General features: G+C 38.2%; 1 protein-coding gene and 1 pseudogene across 15 annotated transcripts in view; one reads left to right on the plus strand and one right to left on the minus strand.

The window, feature by feature from the left end:
- Positions 1–7,365: 7,365 nt before the first annotated feature.
- Positions 7,366–7,947, minus strand: LOC148780779 (putative F-box protein At4g22030; annotated as a pseudogene).
- Positions 7,948–8,318: 371 nt separating this feature from the next.
- The window catches only part of LOC18436053 (palmitoyltransferase AKR1), a 45,947-nt gene continuing 28,203 nt past the window's right edge, over positions 8,319–26,062 (plus strand). For 4 of the 15 annotated variants that reach the window (XR_016061090.1, XR_016061089.1, XM_088874240.1 and 1 more), the window contains exons 1-6: positions 8,329–8,886; positions 9,040–9,177; positions 9,379–9,445; positions 15,590–15,656; positions 19,922–20,018; positions 20,934–21,017. Coding sequence is in view for 8 of the 15 variants with exons in the window: in XM_088874240.1 (XP_088730366.1) it covers positions 8,727–8,886; positions 9,040–9,177; positions 9,379–9,445; positions 15,590–15,656; positions 19,922–20,018; positions 20,934–21,017 (613 nt within the window). In the remaining 7 variants the exon portion in view is untranslated. Of the gene's footprint in view, positions 8,887–9,039; positions 9,178–9,378; positions 9,446–15,589; positions 15,657–19,680; positions 19,746–19,921; positions 20,021–20,933; positions 21,018–26,062 lie in introns of those variants that run through there. The other 11 variants (XR_016061093.1, XR_016061092.1, XR_016061094.1 and 8 more) reach the window with 6 other exon arrangements.

Below are 26,062 nucleotides of genomic sequence, written 5' to 3' on the forward strand. Positions count from 1 at the left end.
CAAAAAATAGATATTCTAAAAAATAAATAACACATCAATAATATAAATCTCAACTACTTCATTCATACAACCTAATACTGTGCTTGAGAATATACAATAAAAGAACAAACAAATAAAAGAAAATATGTCGGAGATTACCTCAATTAAGCTTTTTACACCCCACACCGAGTCACCACATCCAATGACGCAGGATTTGTGGTCTAGCTTCAATCTCGAACCAGGATAGCTGATTTTGGCCAAACTATATAACCACCCTTAAAATCTCTACTAAACCTGAACCCCCAAAGCTAACTTAAGCTTCTCTCTAATTTTTCCCTTAATTTATTCTTAGGTTTAGAGAGGAGAATTTTTCCAACCCTTAGTTTATTCTTGGGTCTAGTTTTGGAGAGAGGAAGTTAGAAAGAGAAATATGGAGGAGAGAGAGTGCGGCGTGCCCCTCTAGGAGAGAGAGAGGTGAGAGAAGAGAGAAAGAGATTGTGTATAGAGATTGGGGGAGAGCACCCCTATTTATAGTGGATATTTAGATTTAGGGTTTCTTAGGGTTTTTACATAATTTGCCTCTTTCATGAGATTGAATCTAGACCGTTGATCAAGGTGACTTGTGGGGTGAAAGATCTGAGACATCCATTCCATAGATGGGCCATCAACGTTATGGAAGGTGCTTGGACCATTATCCCCCTGTCCTTAAACAATTTTCTCATCAATATATTTAAATAAAATAAATATCATACATTCTATAAAATTGCATGTTCCATGTCATATATTCCACAAGGATATGTCAATAATTATCAAGCAAATCAATACTACCAAATAAGATAAGGTCAATATTTCCCTTCCAAGATTTGAACACATGCAACAAATCAAAGTTACTATATTTAATAAACTTAAACACAAAACAACAAGATAATCCCAAGGGTGGGGCGTGCCACCCCTTTGTGGCACATGTGGGCCCCCACCCATATGCCACATGGTGGGCCCATGTGCACTTTGAGCCTCCCATGAAATTTTATAAACAATTTAATATATGAATTTTTACAATCTTGTAAAATTAATAACTATATTTTTATAAGTAAACAAAAAAACATAAATAAAATATTGAGAGATTCATAAAAATTCAAATAATAAAACTAAAAACACTTAAACAATAAAAATGAACACAATTAAATTAATATGATGGAAAAGAGATCCATATGGTTTTAAGAATTTAATCTGTAATAATGGGGTACTCCACCTTCAACTGTGGACTACAGACCACACTAGCTTTATCGAACCGACCCAGTGTTTTCCATGACCCACAGTTCAAGCAGGGTCTCATTAGAAGATCACCAAAGTCAGGTCGATGAATCAAGAGGTCGCAATCCCAATCTGTAGATTACAGGCCTTCCCCTAAAGACGAATCAAGGTCATCACGACCTGATGCGACCACAGTGCTATGGTGCATAGCAGTATATCTCGCACATGCATACGCTTCACCCAAAAGTGGATATCTGGCTTTCTCGAACGATCTATCGATATGTATGCCGTGTGATGGAACATGGATGTGGTTTTGGCCCCCTGTTTCAGTAGGCCTACCATCACACACAAGGGTCACACAGTCCCTTGGCTCACTAATCTAGGCATAAGCTCCGACCTCATCAAGGGCTAACCCAAAACCCTCCTCGGTTTAATTTTTTATGCCCAAGTAATTTGGATTTTCCAACCAACTGGCCTAGATCGATAAGCACAGTCCGCTATAAGCAAACATGATTTGCTTAGTATGGTCCTCGAGGGATCGCACTCCCACTAAGTTTATATTTCACTATAATAAAAGTATTTCAATACACACTCATAAGGCCTTTAAAAGCCACATAAACCCAACAAATATCAATATCCCTTCACTATCAATATAGGAAATATTGTGTCTATTAAATTGATAGAGAACAACTACTTATTACGAGAAACCCAAATTGTGTTTTTTATTGAGACTCAGAGACTTTTTAAATTCATTAATGGTGATTGCCCTATACCGAGTCAAAAGATTTCCTCCCCTGATATTAAGAGTGAAATAAAAAACTCAGACTACAAATCTTGGTTAAAAGCCGATTATTAAAAACATGTACGAGATGAAAATAATGCTTTTTGGCTCATTAATTGACTTGATTCAAAATATAAGAGTTTTGCCAATACTATGCTTAAGCCTTTGATTCATTCATATTATGAAATTATACCTCTTCTTCAAAGCCATGAGATTAGAAACCAGTCTCATGTCTCCAAAGAAAACTTAGATCCAAATCAGAATATGGCATTTATTGGACAACAAAAAAATTTCAAACCCGACTAAGGTAACCAAAATTATAGAGGTAGAATGAGAAACAACTTTGGTGATCAATAGTTCTTCAACTCCCAAGGACGAGGGTTTATTCAAACTAGTCAAATCAGTAGTGTGTGTTGTGGGGTGCCCCAAACAAATCAAGAAAGTGATGGTATACTTCTTATGCGACACATGAATCAAGTCTTGCTACAATATTTCCAGATTCAACTATCAGCTCAGACACCTCGAGAAAAGTGTCAAATTTGTGGGAAACTTTGACATACTGTATTGAAGTATTGGTATCGATTCAACCATATATACCTCAATTCCTTGCTGCCATGAATATAGTTGAATCACAAGACTCACAATGGTTCACATTCACAGGTGCCTCCACTCATATGATATGAGATCTAGGTAAGTTGCAAAATCTTCGTCCCTAATGAGTGATTGATGAGTGGATTCCAAAACTTCATATCAGGATAACTTGTGATCATATCGAGATAACCTGTGAAGTAGCTCTTTTGCCCAATGGATTAATGGTATAATATGCTCATAAAGGAGTTGCTGAAGTGAGTATCTTAAAGGAGTTGCTGAAGTGAGTATCTTACTCCCTAACCAAATATGCTTAAGATAAGCTCTTTTCATTTTCTTTTTAAATTGTTGAAGTGAGTATCTTATCGTTTGGATACCTGAAAATCTATTACATAAACATATTACAAGGAAATATGATATTTACCAAGTTTGGGTACAAAAATGGAAATAAATTAAATAAGATTTCCCCAAATACGTGATGGTTGTGAAATCCATTACGCCCTTGACAGGTAATCTAAGATGTCTCTTATCCAAAAAAATCATGTATGTTTTGCCATTCTCTCTCTCCTATGCCCATCCATTATGTCATTCTCCCTCTCTCCATTGCCCATCTATTCTCCCGCCATTCTTCCTCTCTCCGGCGCACATCCATTTTTATTTTCTCTCTAAACTCTATCTACAGCCATTCTCCCTCTCTCTTGTGCCCATCCATTCTCCCCTCATTCTCCCTCGTATATCCATTTCTACTTTCTCACTCTCACATCCATTTCTACTTTCTCTCTTTCAACTTACATACAATTCTACTTTCTCACTCTCGCATCCATTTCTACTTTCTCTCTTTCAACTCTATCTCCCGTTATTCTCCCTTATCTCTCAACCCTATCTCCCACGATTCTCCCTCTCTTATGTACCCATCCATTCTCCCGCTACCATGTTTCCATCCATTCTCCTATCATTTTCCCTCTCTCCTTTGCACATCCATTTCTACTTTCTCTCTAAGTTGTATTACACATCTATTCTTCCGTCATTCTCCCTCTTTTTTGTGCACGTCCATTTTTACTTTCTCTCTAAACTCCACATATAAGTGTTTGCATATGCTGCACACATGTCTCTAAACTCCACATATAAGTGTTTGCACATGTTGCACACATCTCTCTAAAATTCACCTATATAAGTGTTTGCATATGCTGCACACATCTCTCTAAACTTTGTTGGCACATGCTGCACACATCTCTCTAAATTCCACTTATAAGTTTTTGCATATACTGCACATATCTATTTCTCTCTAAATTACTTATAAGTTTTTGCATATACTGCACATATCTATTTCTCTCTAAATTACTTATAAGTTTTTGCATATACTGCACATATCTATTTCTTCTGTGCACATCCAGTTCTACATCCCTCTATCCCCAATTTGGATTGTGCACATCCATTTCTACATCCCTCTATCCCCAATTTGGATTGTACACCTCTCATATAAAAACAAAAGTAATAAAAATAATAATTGGCAATCAATGAGAAATTACACAACACAATTATCATACATATTTTCAGACAACATAATCATCATAAGAGATTAGTAAAAGCTAAATTGAAATAAGATACCACTTTAGGGTCCTCCAATGCCTCAATATGATAAGAGATTAGTAAAAGCTAAATTGAAATAAGATACCTCTTTAGGGTCTTCCAATGCCTCAAAATTTTATATTGTAATTACCAAACCATCTAATTTACTTATCAAACTTCTTCCCATTTTTTAACTTGTTAAAGATTTTGAATTTGGTATCATAAATTTATTGTTTATTTGAAATTATATAGAGAGACATTTGAAAGACTTCTATAAAAAATAAATAAAAATAAGGCTCATGACAATAAAATCATGTTATTCCAATCATATTATTCTAATGACTTATCATATTGAAATCAATGTCTAATCATGTTAGAAGACATGTAATTCGATGTAAGTGCCAAAGTATACAAAATAAGTAGAAAATGGTATTATGATGACTTTAGAATGTGACAGGTTATTATCAGAAAATCTTTTTGGAATGGTGATGATATTATTAGAAAATCTTTTTGGAATGGTGTGATGATGACTTTAATTTTGCATTTCAGCAGAATTTTGCGATAAAAAACGAAATAAATGATAGTTTATAGTCAAGTGTACGTAAAATGTTGGTAATGTATTTCCCATATTTCTTCCCGACATAGCCAAACAGTAGCAATGTATTCAGGTTGCATCTAAATTCTATACAAACAGTAATAATCCATTTGCAAGTAATGTATTACGCAATAATGTATTACATCAGTAATATATTTCACAGACAATATATTTTCAGGTATTCAAATGACCCCTAATGGATCGATTTAGGTGAGCTCTTTTTCTTGTTATTATATAATATTATAATGAATGCGGTTTTTATAAGGCCTAGGTTTTATAAAAATAAAGTAAAGCCTCACCTGGAATCCTCGTCTGAAAAGTACTTTGGGCATTTAAAATCTCTATGATAGTTCTAAAATTAATTTTCAACACTGACTATGAAATCTGAAGCTAAAAAATGGTGCAGATCTTGTGAATTTGTATATATTTTATTTTATGGCAATTTGAATGGTCTAAATAATGTGTTATAATATACATTATTTTTAAAGCTTGAAAATCCTAAAATTTTCACAACCATAATGGTCAAAAGCAGAGAGGAAGGCTTTCTAATGTCAGAACTGAAAAGTAAGGTGTCAACCTTATACTACAAAAATACGACTCATCTCAAAAAATTATACTTATAAATATTAATCCAACAATAAAAATATTTCCATTTGATTATTTCGACATGTAGATATATTTGAACAAAAATAATTTATAATAATAAAAATAATGTATCATATAATAGACCCATCAAGATTCACAGTTTTCGAGTGTTTGGAGGTTTGTACTATTTTTAAAGCTTTAATTTTATAATCTGGATAAAAAAATCATTTCTAGCATGTAACTAGAGTAGAGAAGGGGTCAAATTAGTTCCACATTCACTAGGATCCAGAATTAGATCTAATACAGATAAATGGAATCCAAATCCAAATTGGATTCAAAATATTTGGATTCAGATCCAGATCCAAAAGTATACAATGGGATTTGGATCCAATTAGATTCGAAAAGTATTTTATATATTATTTTATAGATATAAAATAATATATAATATAAAAGAACGAACAATGCCCCTATGAGACCCTCTTACACTTACGTGAGTAGAACCCCAAAGGATCACTATTAAATTTTGACACAGGTCTCTAAATAAGTTATCACATGGGTGTGAGACTTAGGTGAATGGGTTTATTGATAACTTTTCTAAAGATCTGTGTCAGAATTTAATGGTAATCCTTTGGGGTCCTATTCATATAAGTGTGGGAGGAAGTCATAGTATCATTACTCATAATAAAAATATAATTATATATATATATAGGAAAAGTCTTCTCAACACCTATAGGCGAAAATGAATAGTGATTTCGCCTACCCTTATCACCGTCTAAATTTCATCGCACAGTCACGATTGTTTGATAATGTTTTATTTTTCATTTTTTTTTTACAAATCGAAATGGCCAGAAATTTGGAAGTTGTGTACATCTTACTGAGACACATCTAATAAAAATATAAAAAAAATTATCCGAAAAAAAACATTGATCAAAATACCTTTGAAACTTTTTTAAGGGTATTTTGGTCAATATTTTTCATATAAAATATTTTTTATATTTCTTGAAGATTGAACTGTTCTTTATGAATATACGTTACAAATTTTAGGTCATTCTGATTTGTAAATAAAAAATAAAAAATAAAAAATAAAACACTACTTAACAATCGTGACCGCGTGATAAACTTTGGACGGTGATGGGGGTAGGTGAAATCACTGTTCATTTTCACCTATAGGCGTTGCGTTGTGTTTTCCACACACACACACACACACACACACACACACACACACACACACACACACACACACACACACACACACACATATATATATATATATATATATATATATATATATATATATATATATATATATATATATATATAATGGGGAAAATATCTTCATATCCCTTATTTTTTGCTTCCATTTCTCAAGAGACCCAATAATTTAAACTATTTTTTGCTGCATAAAGTCTCTATCTTTTCTATCTTCCTACCCCCTAGACCCTTTTAACCATACATTATTGATCTAAACATTTTGTAAAATGACTCTCTATCTCTCTCAAAACTCCGTATCTCTCTCCTCCCTCTCTCTCTTTAAAAATTGTCTCTCACCTCTCTTTCAATTTTTTGAGCTTGTAAAAGACTACTCTCCTTCAATTTTTCCACGGTTTTTATGGTTGATTCCTCAATTGATAAAGTTTATCCTTCACATGAGAAACAAATTTCCCACCCCTAATTCTGTAAGAACTCTCATCAGACTTTAGGGTTTTATTATTTGAGTTTTTGGGCATGGAAGGGTTTCATAGTCTTTTTGTCCAAAACTAAAAGGGAGAGTTTTTAGAATTAGAGGATGAAGATCCATGACCTTTGAAATGAGCATTATCATCAAATGGGTTGTTAGAGAATTTGTCAAGGACAAGTGCAGAGGAGGTCTCTTTGAGGAGGGGGAGGAGGCCAAGTTGCGAAGTGATGAGATGATCCTTCCCAATTAAAGGGCGAGTCTCGTCTCCACCAACTCTACATGTTCTCTCTCCACGCGAGGCTTGTTTAGGGAAGACGACAATGATTTGTCGAGCAACTAGTAGAATCTAGTGTTGTTCCTACACATCTTGAACACCATCCAGACCTGCCCACCATGGCTGAAGTTATTGACAGCACATGCCAAGGCACCAGCCATGATGCCACCCACTGTTGTTGAGCCCCCAAGTGCCAATCCCACCATTGCAACGGCCATCAGGATGGGCCCAGCCACAACCATCTCCCTATTGCAGTTCAAAACCTGCTTGCTAAGCCTCATGTACTCTGTCGTGTCCCTTTCCTGTACCACGCCTGCCACCTTTGCCATCTCCCTCTCCATCTCAGCGCTCCACCCATTATCAATCATCTCCTCCTCAGTCTTGGAAGGAGTAGCAGCAGCTCTCTTGGGCCACCACATTGCTGGCTTCATTTCAGAGGGGAACTTTTCGAGCATGGTAGGCTTTGTTGATGGCCAACACTTAAGCCATGGCATCATCCAGAAATTGAGAAAGCTCTGGGTGAAGAGAGGAGTGAAGGTCCAATGTGGATTGGATGTGAGAGTGAAGGCTCTTGAAGAGTCGCGTGGCTTTCCTCTGCTCCTCTGCTAACTGAGAGGCTGAATCTTGCTCATCATGCACACCATGGCAGTGGCCGTCGAGTAGAAGAAGGTGGAAGAAAGGGTAATGGAAAGATGGGCAACATTAGAGCTCGAAAATGATCGAGGGCCGCCATGGTTGCAATCGCGAGTGTGATTGAATTGGTGGAGTTGAGAAGAAGGGTGTTTTTCAATAGAGTTCTCTTTGCGGAGGTCTCAACTGAGTTTGAGTTTTTTTGACTGTTTATCTTTGTTCTTTTGAAACTCTTTCCATTTTTTGGGGCGAAAAAATAGATGCGAAGTTTTCAAAGAGAGAGAGAAAGAGCGAGAGAGGGGAGAGATCCAGAGTTTTGAAAGAGATAGAGATGAAGTCATTTTACATAATATTTAGATCAATAATGTATGGTCAAAGGGGCCTAGAGGGTAGGAAGATAGAAAAAATAGAGATTTTATGCTGCAAGAAATAGTTTCAATTCTTGGATCTATTGAAAAATGGAAGTAAAAAATAAAGCCTACAAAGATATAAAACAGGATTAGATATAGATTGGATCTAGCTTTATCAGATCCGATCTTACCATTCGGAACCAAAGTTTACATCCGATACTGACGCGAGAAATCTAAATCTTGGATCCATAGATGGGATCGAAATTCGAGTTTCTATCCAAACCGGTAAATTCTCAGGCCTACTTGACGTGACAAAGATTTCCTGCGCTAAAACTCCATCTGTTCGCGTGGTTTGATGGTGCGAATTACACAGCTTGTACAACCCCTACGAAAAAGACCCTCTCCGTCCACCTGCAAAAGTAGAGAGAGGCTTGTGAGCGCTAATGGCGAAATTAGGGTTTGACAAGCATGTTAAAGCTTATCTGAAACGTCCCATGAAAGCACTAATTTCGTTAATAATGGTCTTCTTCTTGCATTTTAACCTTGCCATGGTGCCCCGCTTCTGTAATTCTTGTTCTCTCCTTGCCATGCTCGTTCTTTCAGGTTCAGTCTACGAACCCCTTCATTTCCTCTCATGCTCTCAAATCAAATGTTGGCAAAGCTCTCTCTCTCTCTCGAAATTTGCTTTATCATTGAATCTCTCACTCCTGCTGTAAAAGTTCATTTTGTCACGGAGCGCTCTCTCTCTCTCTTCAGCATGCATTCTTGTGGCTGTCACGGCCTGTGGCATATGCTGCCGGCGCCTGCTCGGTGGTGTTTTGGCGTCCGCACCTGCAGCTGTTTTCTTCCATATTTTTTTCATTTGGGGAGTTTACACTTTCATTGTTAGGAAAGGTACACATTTTCATTCTAGTCAAAACTTTAGATTATCTTGAATTTAGGAAAGGTACATCTTTTTACTTAAAACTTTAGATTACAGGATTCTCTTGAATTTTATTCAGAACTACTCTTTTTCTCTTAAGAAACTCTGGTAATAGGCTTCTATAAACTTGTTTATGTGTATTTGTCTCAACATCTTTTATTTTTGTGTTGCAGCTGTTTCATCTTTTGTTGACGCATCATTCAATGTGGAATGTGGTTTACTTGTATTTGGTCTATGTAGGTTAGCTTCCTAATTCACGGTTCATTTGATTCTTGGTTATTATTCATGTTTGGTACATAAAAGAGTCCATGTTCACTATTCTTAGACTCCGTTCTCTTATTGAGTTACATGAAACCCTCATTTGTTGTAGAATTTGCTTTGGATATAGAGACATCAACTCATGCTTGGTTGAAAAAGCTAAAAATTTTCTCAATTACAACTCTGTCAATTATATAATATATGGACAAATCACATAAATACTTCATAAAATCAACAATCTCTTTTGAAGTTGTCCCTCAAACCAGCATTGTCAAGATTATATCCAGTAGTTTTTCCACATGAAATGAATGCTTCTCTTAGGCTTAGCTTTTGGAAACTCAAAACAATCTTCAAGATTCATCTCAGAGTGTTGTCCGCATAAATCCAAATTCATGGAATTTCCCCACCACAATCCCAATTAGACCTAAATTCATTCTCTTTCTGGAAAGGGCACACACTTTCCTCAGGCTTTGGTTTGCTTTATTTTTCAGCTCAAGCTTTTCTTAGTAAGTTGATAATCAGTCCAGGAAGCCTAGACTTCCCAATGCAATATTTGTCTTATTGCACTTATACTAGGTTGCTTGCCCCTTAGAAATTATAACCTAAATATTTTCCATAAGGAAATGATTCTTCTTGGGAACCCAAATATTCTAGTGCAACCCAATTCTTAACAACTTTAGCCTACTCTTTATGATTTTTTATGCCAGGATTTTTTTCTTTTTTGAAATATAGGCCAGGAAATTCTCCAATTTTCATCCAGAATTTCCTTCTTGGTTGTTCCCACATGGCTCTCTTAATGTCTATCTCTCATACCCAACCCAGAATAAAATAGAAGAACCTAGAGGATCTAGAAACGAAGTGATCAAGGGGAAAATAATGATAGTTGTACCAAGTGTTCTCTCATGACATTTTGATCTTCCCTTCTTGTGGTTTCTCATGTATTTTTGAATTTCACATACCCATGCTCAAGATTAACCCACTCCCAGACTCTACCAGATCCAAATTAACTTGAAAAATTAGCCAAAATTAGATCTTGATGACATCACATTGGATTGCAGTTCAGGCCAAAGATGAAAAAACTTAGATGTCTTCATGCGTGTGTCTTGAATGTCTATCACCTAAATACAATCCATCCTTAGTCTTTGAGTTCCACTATCCAATCGTGTTCTCTAAAGTATTATGTTATTCTGATCTTTCCAGATTCTCTTGTTAAAGACACAGAAGCATGTCCAACATAATGTGCGTGCCCTTCGACCTCATTTTGTTTAAAATCAAAGCACAATTGGCTTTGCTCGACAAAGTCATCTTTAAACTGCATCTAGGGGCTGGATGCTGCTGCATGCTGTTGTTTTGTATGTTTGCAGGTTGTGGAGGTTTAGCTAGAAAATAGTTGCCCTATAAGGAGTGGGTGCAGGAGAGGCAATAGAAACAGGAGAGGGGGAACTGGTAATTGTAAGATTCGTTTGGACTTTGGAGAGAAGTTTTGTCTGGTGTGTTTAGGGTGAAAAATACAACTGTGTTTGTGTTCTCTGTAGGAAGGTTGACTAAGGCTCTGAAGATAGAGAGGACACACTCTTTAGCCTTGGATATTTGACCCTCAAGATGCTACAGAGAGTTCAGGAGCTGGAGTCTTGGGGTTATTGAGATGGCATGCCACCCTAAATACAAGGTTTGGGAATGAAATGTATGTTGTAAGTTATAGGTTTATCGAGTACATAAATTTCGAAGGATAGAGACAAAGAGTTAGTAGGTGAAGAAGCCGAGACAAGAATCTCTTTGTGTTTTGAGTTATAATAAAAGATAAAACTATGAAAGATTAGAAAGCTTTAAGCATGGTCATTATTATTGGGCTCACCATGACTTATGATAGGTTAACCACGCTGGGTTAGTTTAACCATGCTAGAACACTTTCTTTGAGCCAATTAAAGAGGAAATTGCTATAGACCAAATCCAAATCCAAAGCGTTCTAACCATAGACCAAATCCAAAGAAGAGGCTTCCAAATCGATGCGCCATGTGCAGGGAGGCTGAAGAAACAAATGAGCATCTCTTCATCCATTGCCGGATAGCTTGCGCTATTTGGAACCACCTCCTCCTCCTCTTGTTCAACTGGTCTTGGGCCACTCCCCATTCAGTTCTCCGGCTATTCCAAATATCACTCTTTCTCCCATGGCCAAAAGTATGGAAAAATTCTTTGGAAGGCTTCCATGGCTGCTCTGGGTCCTCTGGTTGGACTGAAATAATAGAATCTTCCAAGGAGAGGAAACCTCCGTGCCTTCTCTATTAGACAAAGTCAAATCCCTTGTATCAGTTTGGGCAAAAAATCACAATCTCTTTAGCGGCTACTCTCAATTTGACCTCTTTCGCAATTGGCACTCATTGCTGAACACAAGACTACCAAAGATAATGTAGGCATCTCTTTGGAGGCCACTGGAATTAGGTGCATCCAAACTCAACTTTGACGGTTGCTCTCTTGGCAATCTGGGACCCTCCCACATAGGGGTAATCTTTAGATCCCATGATGGCTCCGCCCTATTTTCATTGTCTTACCCTATTGGCATTGCTGACTCCTCTTTGGCCGAGGCTTTGGCCTTGCTGGAAGACCTTTAACATTTCAACCCCTCTTGGTGTCATCAATTGATAGTTGAAGGGGTTTGGATTCTCGAAACGTCATTGCTTGGGCCTCCGGCAAGGCCAATTGCCCATGGAGGCTTCAACGCATTTTCGATGAAATTTCCCATCTATGTGCACCCTCCCAGGTCTCTTGGCAGTACATCTTTAGGGAAGCTAATGCACTGGCCAACGGCTTGGCCAAGGAGGGAGCCTTATCGAACTCCAATTTTGCAAGCCTTACACGTCCCTTAATTTGTACATTCCACAAGCTGCACCTTCACGGCTTGCTGGGTTTTTTTTGTTTTTTCTCTTTTGCTGTGTAGCATTTTTGGGCTTTGAAGGGTTTTTGTAAAGGACAACCACTCAAGTGGTTGTTTACTCTTGTCCTCCTCTTCAATATTAATGTAGAGTCAACAACTTCAAAAAATAAAGAATACTGCCTACATGTCCCATGGTTGCAGTAAGAGATAGAAAACACAATTAAAAACCTGGAATAACCAAGGAGAGAATGAGGATAATATTACCATGGTTTACCTAATTGGGCAAACAAAGAACACACGCACAACTGGGACCTTGTATATCCATTGGCAAGTGACAAGTATAGCAGGCAACATTGCCAACGGCTTTGATTAAAAATATCTTCCTTGAGCAAGTGGACCATGTCTCAAACGGGACTAACCGTTTTTTGTGCCATATCTTTGTGGTTTTCATGGAGACAAAATGGATCGAGTTGATGGGACTTTTTCTATCGCATGACTTTTAGGATCTCGTGGTGGAGTCACATAAGGTGCGATGGCAATGATGCTAATGCCGTCTTCTAAGCAAGTGTTACATCTAAGTAGAAAGTAATTTATCAGAGTAAATATTTCCTAAAACTTTTTGGATCTAGATGTATTGTCAGATCTCCTTTGTCCATTTTCCAAATCAATTTTTGGTGATAATTCAATTGATGGAAGCAAAGCGCATGCCATAGGAAACCTGTGTGGGAACTATGGGGAATCTAGGTTGAAGTCCTAAGGTTTCCTGAGTACAAATGCGGAGGAGGATGAAGCTTGCACAATTTTAAGAGAATGGGATCCTAATGGGTTCCATGTGCAATTTATTGTGTTATATGTATTATGTTTTACAAGAAAGTCCCTTGATGTTTCACAATATGGATGTGAAAGTTGGTTGTTCGCAGTATGTTGAGTGATAAACAAGGGAAATCCTCACCTTTGTCACCCAAGTTTCTATAATTCTAAAAATGCTACCCATATTTTAGGTGTCTTAATATTGCTGCCTGAGTTTTCATTTTCTTCCATTGTAGCCCCTTTTTAACTTTTCCCTTCATTTACCCATGCCTCTTCGAAAGCCAGTCCATGAATGCCTTTCCCTCTTACCAAACCCATTTTCTCTCTCTACAGTATCCCAAAACCAAAGCTCACTCGCTCTTCCCAAACCTAACCAAGACTCTCTCCCTCTATCTTAAACATCTCTCTCTCTCTCTCTCTCTTCCCCCTCCCCTCTTTCTTCTCTTCCCAATGTCCAAGGACACATGTTCTACCCAAACCCAACTAAAAATCCAAGGTTCTTCTCTATTCCCAACCCCAAAACACTAGGCTCTTTCTCTCTCTACCTCACTTAAACACAAGCCCAACCAAGCCCTCTATTTCTCTCTACAAATATCATAATACACATTTATCTTCCTTTAGTTACCCAAATCCATACCAAAAACTCAAAACTCTTTCTCTACCTGAAAAAACCCAAAGCTCTCTCTCTCTCTCTCTCTGTGCCCAAACCTGAAAAACCCTATGCACAGGTTTGGTAGAGAGCGAGAGAAAGCCTTTGGCTTTGGATTGGCTTTAGAGAGAGAGAGAGAGAGAGAGAGAGAGAGAGAGAGAGAGAGAGAGAGAGAGAGAGAGAGAGAGAGAGGGAGGGTGCGGGGAGAGGGGGGTTGGATGGAGAAAAGATGGAGCATTCTTGAATGATGACAAAAATTTTGCACAATTAGCATTTGTGAAATAAAGGAAAAACTTTGGTGTAACACAAAACAAAAAAATTAAACTGGACTTTGAGGTTTATAGAAACTTTGGGGGAATAAGTGAGGTTTTCCCAGTAAGTAATTCATGAGAAGTACATATTTTAATAGAAAACAAATACATATCTCTACTATCATGTAGACTAACTTGCTACTTGGTTCCTCTAACTCCCTCCATCCAAGTCCTCTTGTAAATATTTCAGTCAGTTCGTACATGAGAAATAGATGATAAACACATGATTTTGTCATCTGTTGACTAATATTATCTAAAATGGTTGGGGATACATTTCTCCATTGTATCTGAGTGGATAATATTTTTTTATTCTTTGGTGGTTCATGTATGTAGCTTGTCGTCTCAATCATTAAGAAGACATTCAAGAAGTGAAGCTTGATTAGATGATTGTGATTGAGAGTCATATTAAAATCAAAACATATTGTCCTTATTCATGCCACCACCACAGTTTATGGGTGGGTATGTTTAGTTAAAATTGTCTGGTCGTGTGTTTTTCTGATGTCAAGTCTAATTACTCATGTCTGTTAGTCAACAACACATGGGGATGGGACATGAGCAATTTGCATGGTTGTGAAAAAAATGAAGTAGCCATGAGGTTGTTGAGAAATATTGAAGGGGTAAATTTGGGAACATCTCAAGTAGAATTTTATGTAGAAGAGTTTCAAGTTAGCCCATGGTACTTCTTGGAGGTTAGTATGTTTTATTTATTCAGCCGGATCAGCCTATTAGAAATATAGAAGGGGAAAGTTATGGTACTTGAATGTTGAACATATCAGCCAAGGTGTTCCTTAACAAGGACTTTGTCGGAAACTTGTCATCACCCCAGCTGTTAGATTTTTTTTTCTTAATTTTTATTGTAAGTTTTTCCATTAGATGACAGCAGGATTTCTGTGGCTTTTGGACTTTGAGCTGAGGAATTACACACACCCTACCATCCATTGTTTTCGTCTGACTGCAACGGTGATTTGAAGTGTCCTACATAACTTTCACTGCTTGCATCAAATACTTTTCCCTTTTTTAGTGATATACTTCATGATCTCCTATTTCTCCCCCGTTATGACATATTCCTACATGTTATTATGAGAAAAAAGACATACAAATATTAGCGTATGTTGTCATTTGGACTTACCTGGCCCATTCACATGGCAAAGTTCTTTCCAAATATGTTATTTGTGTCCAGATTCTTGGCTATGATCATTTCAGTTTTATTTCTGTGTATGAGGGAAATAATTTTATTCACATATTCCGCTATCGATAATAGCATCTTGTTATGAGTCAATGGCGGTTTTGTCTAACGGATCCACATGGATGTCATATGTAATATGTCATTTAAGTCATGGAGGCCCTTTGCATGCTCTACTGATAATAGCCTTAGTTTCTTGATGCTATTTACTTTGTGACTTAAGAGTTCTGTTTATGATACTTCTGTTGAACTGTGTGGTCGTTATATTATAAACTTATAATAGATCTATGCGCCTTTGTAGGATGCTTTCTGGTGATCCAGGATTTATCAAATGCAATGGAACTTATTTGGATCGACTGGATCAAAATGTAGTTTCTGAACATAATCCACATTTGATGTTAACAATTATAATATGCATGCGTTACTTACCTCACATAACATGTTTGTTGAATTCAATTATTAATTACATTGCAAGATAGACATTTGCACAGTCTACATGTTTATGTATACTACAAGTTTTTTACTTCTCCTTTCTACTGCAGTTGTCTTTGTTCTCCCAAACATGTCTATAAATTTTGTTGATGGATAATAACATATTGGGGCAATATTTGATGCATAGACTATGAGTGCTGATTATGCTTGTCTTCTAATGTTCTTGATTTCTATAATTTCAAGATTATTGTATGAGGATTTTATCTTGAGAAATGGTATTCTGAAGTAAAGCATGTTATGGAACTTGTATAAGCTTGTTTCGGGAGATGATCTTATTCCTTTGAGTTTTAAAGTAGAATGTCGTGTAATACATTTGACCCAAGGAGAAAGGTAGCTTGTAAAATATCCATAGTAAGGAATGTAGGGAATTCTCATGTGGAGATTCCATATCTTATGCTTTTAAGGAGTTAACTGCACATTAAAAAAAAGAAGAAGAAGAAGAGGTTATTATTGATAATGAATACTTTTCTGGAAACTAATAGCAAAAAGGTCAAACAAAATGGCCAGTTAAATCAGCCAATTTACCTATGAATTGTTTCCTTTGTAAAATTTTCACCTAGGCACCTCCTCCACTACTGTTCCTTTTTAAATGCTCAAATTGCCTCTATTATGTAGTTTGAACCGAGCATAAGTTGGGTTATGACCGTCATTTTGCTCGACATAAGTCACTCAACCCAATTGCCAGAACTTGTCTCCCTAGTTTGGGTTTGCAACCCAGAAACATCCTTTCTTCTATTGATATTGAAAGCATGAGTATAGCCATCATTTGGCTTGACTTAAGTCGTCCGAGCTACATGGTGTAACTACCCTCCCTTGCTAACAATGTTAAAAAAGGTGGAGGCGGGCGCCCATACACTTGGGCGGCCCTGTGGTGTTAGAGTGGGGGGGACATGTGTGTTGTTCGTATGTGTTTGTGTGTGTATGTTTGTGTGTGCCGCATGTGTAAGGGCTTGCATGAAATGCTTAAAGATCATGTGTGGGTGTGCATGTCTATGTGTGCACGTGTGTAAGGCTTCGCATAAAATACTTGAAGATCATCTTTTTTTTTTCTTATCTTATATGTAGAATAAGACAGAGCATATGGATCTGTGTTTGTGAGAGAGAGGTCTTGAACACTGTGAGGACATTCTTTTTCTTCTTCTAATATGTCAAGTTCGAGAGAGAGAGAGGGAGGGACCTCGCATCAAGCCGTTGGAGGTCATCTTCTTATTTTTCTTCTTCTTACATGCAAGGATAGAGCATATCCGTGCACCTTTGTGTGTGTGAGATAAAAAGGTCTCCGATCAAACACATGGAGGCCGTCTTCTTTTTCTTCTTATATGTAGAGAGAGCACATGGACCCATAATGTGAGAGGGGGGAAAGAGAAGGGCCTTAAATGATTGACACTTTTTTTGTGTTTCTAAGGTGACTTCCATAAATTTTTTTAAATAAAAACTTGATGAGGTTTGCTCAAGGCTGGCACCGAAACCCGCCTAGGCGCCTAGGCGGCTGCCTGGGGCATGCCCGCCCTAACCCCCCTTCCTAGGCGGATTGTCGGCCACGCCGCCTAGACAGTCGGCTTTTTCAACATTGCTTGCTAAGTTTTCTAAATCCAAAACATCTCTTTTCTATTGAAATTGCTTGTCTTGGGTTTGGAAGCCCAAACAAGCAGGGGTATAACCGTCATTTGGCTTGACTTATTTTTCGTTAGACAAACCATGATCTGAGTTCCAGATCAAGAGCATATCTTTTTTTCAAATTGAAATTGCTTGTTATGGGTCTGGAACCCGGAACAAGGGGGCCATAATTGTCGTTGGCTTGCCTTAATGTTGCTTGAGCCAAAGGATTCAACTATCCTCCCTTGCTATCCGTTCCAAACCCAGATTTATTTATTTTCTATTGAAGTTGGTTGTTATGGGTACCAAATCGTCTCTTTGCATGATTACGTCACCCTAGGCCAAGTAAAACCCTCATTCTGTGTTCCAAACCTATAGTGTATCTTTCTTCTTTTGAAATTACTTGTTCTTTGTTCGGAATGCAGAAAAAAAGAAGGCATTTATGGAAATAGATGAAAAACAAAATCTGCTTCTTCAAACCTAGGTGCCATTTCTAAATTTATTATTCTTTCTGTCTCTTCCTGCTCTCCTCTTTACTTGAGCAATAGCCTCCCTCTCTCTCTTTTTCAATGTGTGCCATCTCTCGACTCCTCCCAAATCTATGGAGGATTGTGATAGTAATCTATCCTTTTGGATTAAGACATGTAATGGTCAGTGTTTTAGAGTTTTTTTGTTCAAATTAATTATTGAATTCTTGGGTTTTATTTATTTTATTTCATCTTTAAATATTTGGGTATACTTTTCCAATGTTTTGGTAAAACGCCTACCGCTTGTTGGGCTTTGAGAGACCAAGGATAATTTCTCTGTTCATGATGTTAATATTCTTTACATTTACAGTTAACAACTTCAATTTATGAGGAATATCCTAATGCTCAAGATCCAACTTTGGAATCTTAGGACAGATGGATTCATGTACTAGATTCTAATTTACTATCCAAAGATTGTAGTATTCTGTAGGTTTGGAACCTAGAACATTCAAGCTTAGAAGGAACCTTAGTTAAAACCCTATGACCCTAACACTAACCTAATTTAGCAACATTTCATAGTCTACTTCCTCATTTATCTCCGGATATGTAAAATCTATTGGTAAGGACAAAGAAAAGAACTTGGATGTTTCTGTTGAGATCCTAGAGATTCTCCATGGGTTTATTTATTGACCTTACGTCATCATATTACATGCAGTGAGTCACCCTCAATAAGGCTTAACTTGGAGAAGCATCTTAAGTGAATTTCTCACTTCTACCAAGGCTTGGGCTTTTATCAGGCAAGAGTTGGCCAATATCTGACAATCTCACACCTTACAAAGGACTTAAACTTTTAGTTTCAGTAATAGGGTTCTTGGAGGAGAATTTGTTGCATAAGATAAAAGGGGAATTCCATTGGTTGAAAAGACTAGGAGGATATTTGAAAAAGAAATGATGGATGTCATGATGACCATGTCACCAAGAAATAGGAACAATAAAGGGGGAATTTTTGGGGAAGACTACTGAGAGAGATCAGAGCTCTGTGACCAATAAGGATCCAGTGGATGTTTAAAGCTATTCCAAGTGCAATGACGAACAGAACAGATGAATTGGCACACTTAGTATCCCAGGTATTTGTTTTGCAATAGTAGCCAATGCAAGGGCTCAATATTTATTACCATCATAATCCGTTTTAGACAGCATGGTCTGGCATGGGATGGATGATTGGGATTCATTTCCCTTAGTTTCTGGCAGAGTCATTATTGGGTTCTGATATTATGAAAAAACAAATGTGTTGCAGGTTTCCAAAGTCTCCAACCGAAACTTTTGGTAAGATTTTTTGATAAAATTAAACTTGAATGATTTATTGTATCTTGGGGAGAGAATATACTGAGATGAATTTGTACACTAACCATGCCATGGAGTTGCAGTTCATTTGATTGAATTTAGGAGCTGCGGATTAGTCCTCTGCAATTTGTTTCTTTGTGAGGGTTCTTTTATTTTTTGTTCAACTGGATTGCTTGTTAATCTGCTGTAGTTTGAACTTTGTTTGTTGTCCAACAGAGTGCCACTTATTTGTATGGGTTTTCTAATTATTAGGATAATTTTTCTATTATGTTTATGTTTTTGTCTTTTACTTTGATGTCTAAATTGTATAAGTAATCCATATGTTCTACCAATGCATCAACTTTATTTGATGTGTGAATGACTATTTAGAGTTTGAGAAGGTGTTTTTTGTTACTATTGTAGACTGAGAAGTATGTTTAAGTGATTTTTCTTGTAGTTAATATTTATTTTCGTTAAGGGGTTGCTCGTCTCTCTCACGTTTTACTATTCCCAGCCAAAACATTAGTGGCACTACTAAAACAATTCCACATGCTTTGAGTAGCCATATCGAAAAATTGGGTGAGAAGACCAACCCCCTTTAAGTATTTGTATTTAAATAAATTTAATTTATTTCCGCAAATATTAAATGTCGCAGTCGAAATCTGTGTGGTTTTTTCAAACTTATTCAGAAAATAATTGTTTAAGTAATTAATTGCTCACTGTTCTGATCCTAATGTGTTGTGTCTCATTTACAGGGCACCCATTGTTCCTTGCGTGTAAGATACTGTAAGAGGTGTGAGGCACATATCTGGGGCCTTGACCACCACTGCCCTGCTTTTGGAAATTGTATAGGTACACTTACATCTCGGGTGCAAGTTTTTGCCATGTTTTGCTTATAGAGAAAGAGGTGAAGCAATTAAAAGCCCCTGCATTCATTTGAAAGAGCTATTTATATGTATTTCAGTTGGGGCTATGTAAAATTAATGCAACTTCCCATAAGAATATTAAGTATCGATGGTATCGATACCTGGGATCAACCGTTGTGGCCTTTATCACTTGGTTCTTGTTGCTAAGATGCCTTAGAAACAAAAGTCGAAACACAATCTAACGATATTCATTTTCCAATATCACTTGGTTCTTCTTGTTAAAATGCCTCAGAAACAATTATCAAAACACAAACTACTTAACACTATTCATTCTCAAAAGAGCGAGGCTCAACAATCTACAATGCTTTGTGTTACTTATTTGCTCCTACATCGATATATGATTTCATATTACAGCCTGCATTTTTGAAAGTTTTCAAATCCATTTCAGTATCTGCTTTTTTAGATCTGTAGCTCAAAGCTCCTTGGAAATGATTTCGCGATAAATTGGCAATGATGCGTGTAATTTGTTGGCCATGCTTTCTGAGGCATCATATCACTAGAAAACTAGTATCCTTTGTTAAACCTGTTAAAACATTTCTTTTAACAATTCTCAGCAAACCTGTCAAAAATTTCCTTCAACAATTTGCCTGGAGTTGCTTCATGAACTTCTAAAAATGTTTGTTTCTCCATAAAAATGGCAAAACTAAGTTTAGAAAGAGTCATAATGTGCATCTGCCATATTTTTTGGTTTTAGGAATCAGGGTGTTTTAATCAGTAGTTACTGAGAAAGCTTCTTATTGCCAATTTGTGAGCCGTGTTCTGAACCAGTTAATGCCTCTTATGATGTTACTTATACTTCTCAAGGTTTTAATATGCGTCTATGTTCATTTACTTTGTGCAGGTGAAAAAAATCATCATCTATTTATGGTTCTTTTACTTGGATTTATTGTTGCTGAGGCATTATACATATGGTGTTCAGTTCAACGTAAGGTTATTCTTTCTTGATACATCTATATATGCCTTTACAATAGGACTTTCTTCAGTATGGTTCTTAGGCCATGAAAGTTATTGCTTTCTAAGAAAAAACTAGTAGTCTCTGGTTATTGTTTTCTTTTTCATGATAAGTGAAACAAAACTTCATGAAAGCTAATAAAGTTCATGGATTATAACATGCAAAGTTGGTGCCAAGCAAGAAATGAAGAAGTCTGAAACCTTGAGAACCCTTAACTGAATTCTTCTGACCATTACCACATCCTTTAAGGCTTATTCCCAAGTGCAATTTTCATCTCCTGATCCTCATCTTGAAGAAGCTCCGCCCTTTGTAGGCTCCTAGACCCTTGACTCAGGTTACTTGTTCTTGCTGATGGTACTCACAAAGTCCTTTTAGGTTTTGGTAAAGATACCAAATTTGATTGATGTAGGAACAATATGGAATGGTCATGTTAAGGAGATGATGAGCCCTATGTAGAAATCCCAAACCTAACAGGTCTGATTTAATTTCTAAAACACCCCCTAACTGATGCAAGAAAGAGGGAAAAAGAAAATAAAACAAACTAGAAAAATAAAAAGGGTAGAGCTTGTGCTCTCTCTAAGAGCCTGCAAGGGAATCCACCCTAAAGTTAAAGATTTGGCACTTTCTTTAGGTTTGTAAGGGAGTCTACCCCAACAACAAGACGGAAAATCAATTCTTCTCTCTCCTGGTCGAACACTTAATATTTATAACAAACATCTTAAAATCTCCACAAAAAACCCTAATTAATAGTAAATAGTAACCCTTCATCTTCTCCAAATTAAATTTCCAACTCCACTGCACAAATATCTACACCCAAAAAGACAAAAATACTTTTTTAAAATAAACAACCAAATAATACCAATTTCAGTCTCTTAAACAAATAATATATAAAAAAAGAAAAAGATAAAAGCCCTGACTATGTCACTAACTTAAGAAGTTAGATAAGTTGGCTCGCACATGACTCCTGATCAACAATGCCTTCTTTGTACAACAGCGGAGACATGCCCCGTTGCTTTTCATGCCCTATGACATAGTACAAAAAAAAATAAAAAGGTTTTTTTTTGGAGAGAGTTAACATTTGTATTACTGAAAGCGATGAGTACAAGTATTGGTAAGTTCGAGTTAGTTCACCCGCTAGGGGTGGCTCGGTAAAAAACCGTCAGCTTATCATATACAAAAAGGGCTTATAGATTCCACTTGAATTCAAGGATTTACATGAAACTTTCAAAAATTGCAAAAATTACAGAACGCCTAACATTGCCAGCTTATACTCTATGTTGATGAGCTGTACCAAAGGTCTTGTGCAAAAAAGGTGTCGACCCCGGCTTGATCTTCTACTCACATACGAGCTCCCTCTTTCGCCAAGAGATCTGTGTAGTCATTGGACATCCTCCATATATGCGTCCAAGAGACGTCCATATCCCTGCAAGTATGGTCAATTTCATCAAAGATAGTGGTTAGGTACCTTGGCGGAGAGGTAGTCTTATTTGCCCAGGAGAGAATGTTTTTTGAATCTCCTTTTATGATGAGGTGTAAGCCCCAAGAACGGTTGAACCTTTTCAGGCCTTGTAGGAGGGCCAAGGCTTTTGCGTTATGTGCATCCTTGATGCCAAGATGGTCTGAGAATGTAAGGAGTACATTGCATTGATGGTCTCTAAAGACCCCCCCAGCCCCTGCCGGGCCAGGATTCCCGAGGGAGCAACCATCGAAATTTAGCTTGATGGTTCCTTCTGGTGGTGGTTGCCAATTGTTGGTTCTTTGTGGCTGTCGTGGTTGGTGGTAGAGGGTATTTTTCCATTTATGCGCATCCTTGATGCCAAGATGCTCTGAGAATGTGAGTACATTGCATTGATAGTCTCTAAAGACCCCCCCAGCCCCTGTCGGGCCCGGATTCCCGATGGAGCAACCATCGAAATTTAGCTTGATGGTTCCTTCTGGTGGTAGTTGCCAATTGTTGGTTCTTTGTGGCTGTCGCCGTTGGTGGTAGAGGATATTTTTCCATTGGGGGAAGAACAAACTCCTTGGTATGCCCAAGTAGAACTTGTGGTTCGAGGCCCCAGAATGTGACCATGGAAGTTACCTTGTGTAGGAGTGTTGAGACTTGTAGTTTTGAACCTTGGAAGATTCTTTTGTTTCTTTCCACCCAAATGGTCTATATAGTTGCCGCTAAGGTTGCCTTCCACAAGACTCTTCCAGCCTTCGGCCATTGAGAATGTAGATCATAAGCGATGAGCGCTTTGACAGAAGGAGGGGTGACCCATTCGATGCCAAAGAGTTGCAATATTTTGCCCCAAAGTTCAAACGAGAAGTCAGAGTGTATGAATAAGTGGGGATTTGACTCCTCTTTTTGGCATAACGCACATCTATTGGGGATAGGAATCCCTCTCTTTTGGAGGTGGTCTGTAGTGAGGGCTCCATGGGAGCAGGCTAGCCAGTTGAAGGTTTGGACCTTAGGTGGGGCGATGGTTGACCAAACTTTCGATACTACCAAAGTGGGATTCCCCGGAAAGGTGGGAGGCTGCGTTAGAATTTTATAAAAGGAGGCAACGGAGAACTTACCAGAAGGAGTAGGTGTCCAGACTATAGCATCTCTCCCTCGGTTAGGAATGAAGAGAGAGTGAAGGCCTGTCATGAGCAATTGAAATTGGTTGATCTCCTCTTCTGTTAGGTTCCTTCGAAAAGATGGATTCCAGACTCTTTGTTCCCCTGATAAAACCATTTCCTCAGCTATTGATGATTCTTTGTTTATGGGCAGCGAGTAGAGTGCAGGGAACACTTCCCGTAGGGGTGATGTTCCTATCCATAAGTCTGACCAGAATTTCACACTAGATCCATCTCTAGAGTGGAATCTAATGCATGTTTTTGAAGTAGGGCAGGGCCGAGGAAAAGGATTTCCAAGCTCTTGAGGCGTTATGCCTTTGGGTCTTCTCTGGCACCCAAACTCCTTAAGGTACCCTGTACTTGTTCCTTAGGACTTGAGCCCAAAGGGAGTCAGGCTGGGTTGCCAGATGCGATCACCACTTTCCTAAAAGAGCGAGGTTATGTTTTCTGAGTACCTTGATTCCTAGGCCTCCCTGGTTTTTTGGAAGACAAATGTTATCCCATGCTATGAGATGGAATTTTGTCTTCTCAGCCTGCCCCGACCATAGGAAATTTCGCATGAGTTGGTCCAAGCGATTTGTCACTTGAGCTAGCATATGGAAGAGGGACATGAGATGTACTGGGGTGTTTGATAGGGTGGCTTTTATCAAGGTTGTTCTCCCTGCCATTGAGAGGAATCTGCTCTTTCCTCGTGCCGAGCGTCTATCAACCTTATCTAGGACTTGAGACCATTGTCTTTTCTTGGGTTTACCCAGTCCAAGAGGAAGTCCTAGATAGGTGGTAGGGAGATCCTCCACTTCACATTCTCAGTTTGGAATAAGTGCTCTTATCGCTGCATTTGATATAGCTGCTCCCATCATTTTTTATTTTTCCATGTTGACTTTGAATCTTGTTGCTGTTTGGAAGCATTTTAGGAAGAGGTTTAGAGTGTCCACTTCACTTGGAGAAGCGTCAAGGAACACCAAAGTTTCGTCTGCATATTGCAGATGGGACACGGTTGGGCCGTGTCTACTGCTCTTGAAGCTAGAGAGTAGTCCTGCCTGGAACACCCGTGAAATAGAGCGACTGAAAACTTCTGCAGCGATGGCAAACAGGAAGGGGGAGAGGGGGTCTCCCTGACGAAGACCTCTTGAGGATGGAAAGAAACCTTTTGGGGTACCGTTGATTAGGATAGAGAAGTGAGGGTGGGAGTAGCACCCTCTCATCCACATCCTCTAACGATTTCGGAAGCCCATTCTGGCCATGGACTCCTCTAGGATTGACCAGTCGACGTGGTCATAGGCTTCTTCCCAATCTATTTTGAATATGAGACCGGGCTTGTTATCCAGGTATCTTGTGTGGATGCACTCGTGAGCCATTAAAGCTCTGTCAAGGATCTGTCTGTCTTTGATGAAGGCAGTTTGGGATGAAGAAATGATGGAGGGGAGGACTTGTTGAAGCCTTGATGCTAGGACTTTGGCAAGAATTTTGAAGGTTGAGTTTAGAGGGCTGATTGGACAGAAGTCCTTGATCTCCTCAGCCCCTTCCACTTTGGGAACTAAGGCTAAAAATGTGGCTTTTATTGCTCTATGGAGTTTTCCCCGAATAAAGAATTCCTCAAAGAAATTTATGAAATCAGGACGTTCCCAGAAGGCCTTAAAAGGTGCAATCGGGAAGCCATCGAGACCAGGGGCTTTATCTTTTGATCTCTACTTCTGAGAATGGACGTTGTAGCCAGACAGGTCTATCTTTAGTGAGGGTCAAGAAGTCGAGGGATGGCATTTTGGGTCTGGGACCAGATGGGGTTGTGTATAGGGATTTGTATAACTCTACCATGGCTTGTTCGATTTCTTCTAGTTGAGTTAAGTAGCAATTGTTGTTTTTGATCATCGAGATAGAATTGTCTCTCCTTCGACAATTGGCTATCCGATGAAAAAATGCGGTGTTTAGATCTCCCGCTTTTAATTACTTAACTCTTGATCTCTGGAACCAATATATCGCTTCTTTTTTGAGAGTGGAAAGGTATTCCAGTTTTGTCTTGGTTCTGAGATCGAGCTTAGAGGCGTTCAGAGGTCTAGACTTCTCGAGACGATCAAGTTTTTTAATGGTATTCAGCAACGAGGATTTTTGTTGGGAGAAGTTGTTAGGGATAGACCTACTCCAAGACTTGAGGGAGGCTTTGAGGAGTTGGATTTTGGTCTGAAGAATGTAACCAACGCTACCTGAGACGAGGGAAGAATACGGATTCCACCAATTTTGGATGAGGGAGTGTAAGGACTCCTCTTGTAGCTAGAGGCGTTTAACTATGAAGGGTCTTGGAAATGGGTTTGGGTAGAGCTATAGCCAAAGTCTCGGAAAGTGTTCTTCCCAATTCAGAGAGAGGAGGAACCTATCTAGTTTAGAGAGGGTGGGGTTGGCAGCGTGGTTGGACCATGTAA

This window comes from Amborella trichopoda, chromosome 8, assembly GCF_054954075.1.
Source record: "Amborella trichopoda isolate Santa Cruz 75 chromosome 8, AtrichopodaSantaCruz75HAP2 v2.0, whole genome shotgun sequence".
Taxonomy (NCBI): domain Eukaryota; kingdom Viridiplantae; phylum Streptophyta; class Magnoliopsida; order Amborellales; family Amborellaceae; genus Amborella; species Amborella trichopoda.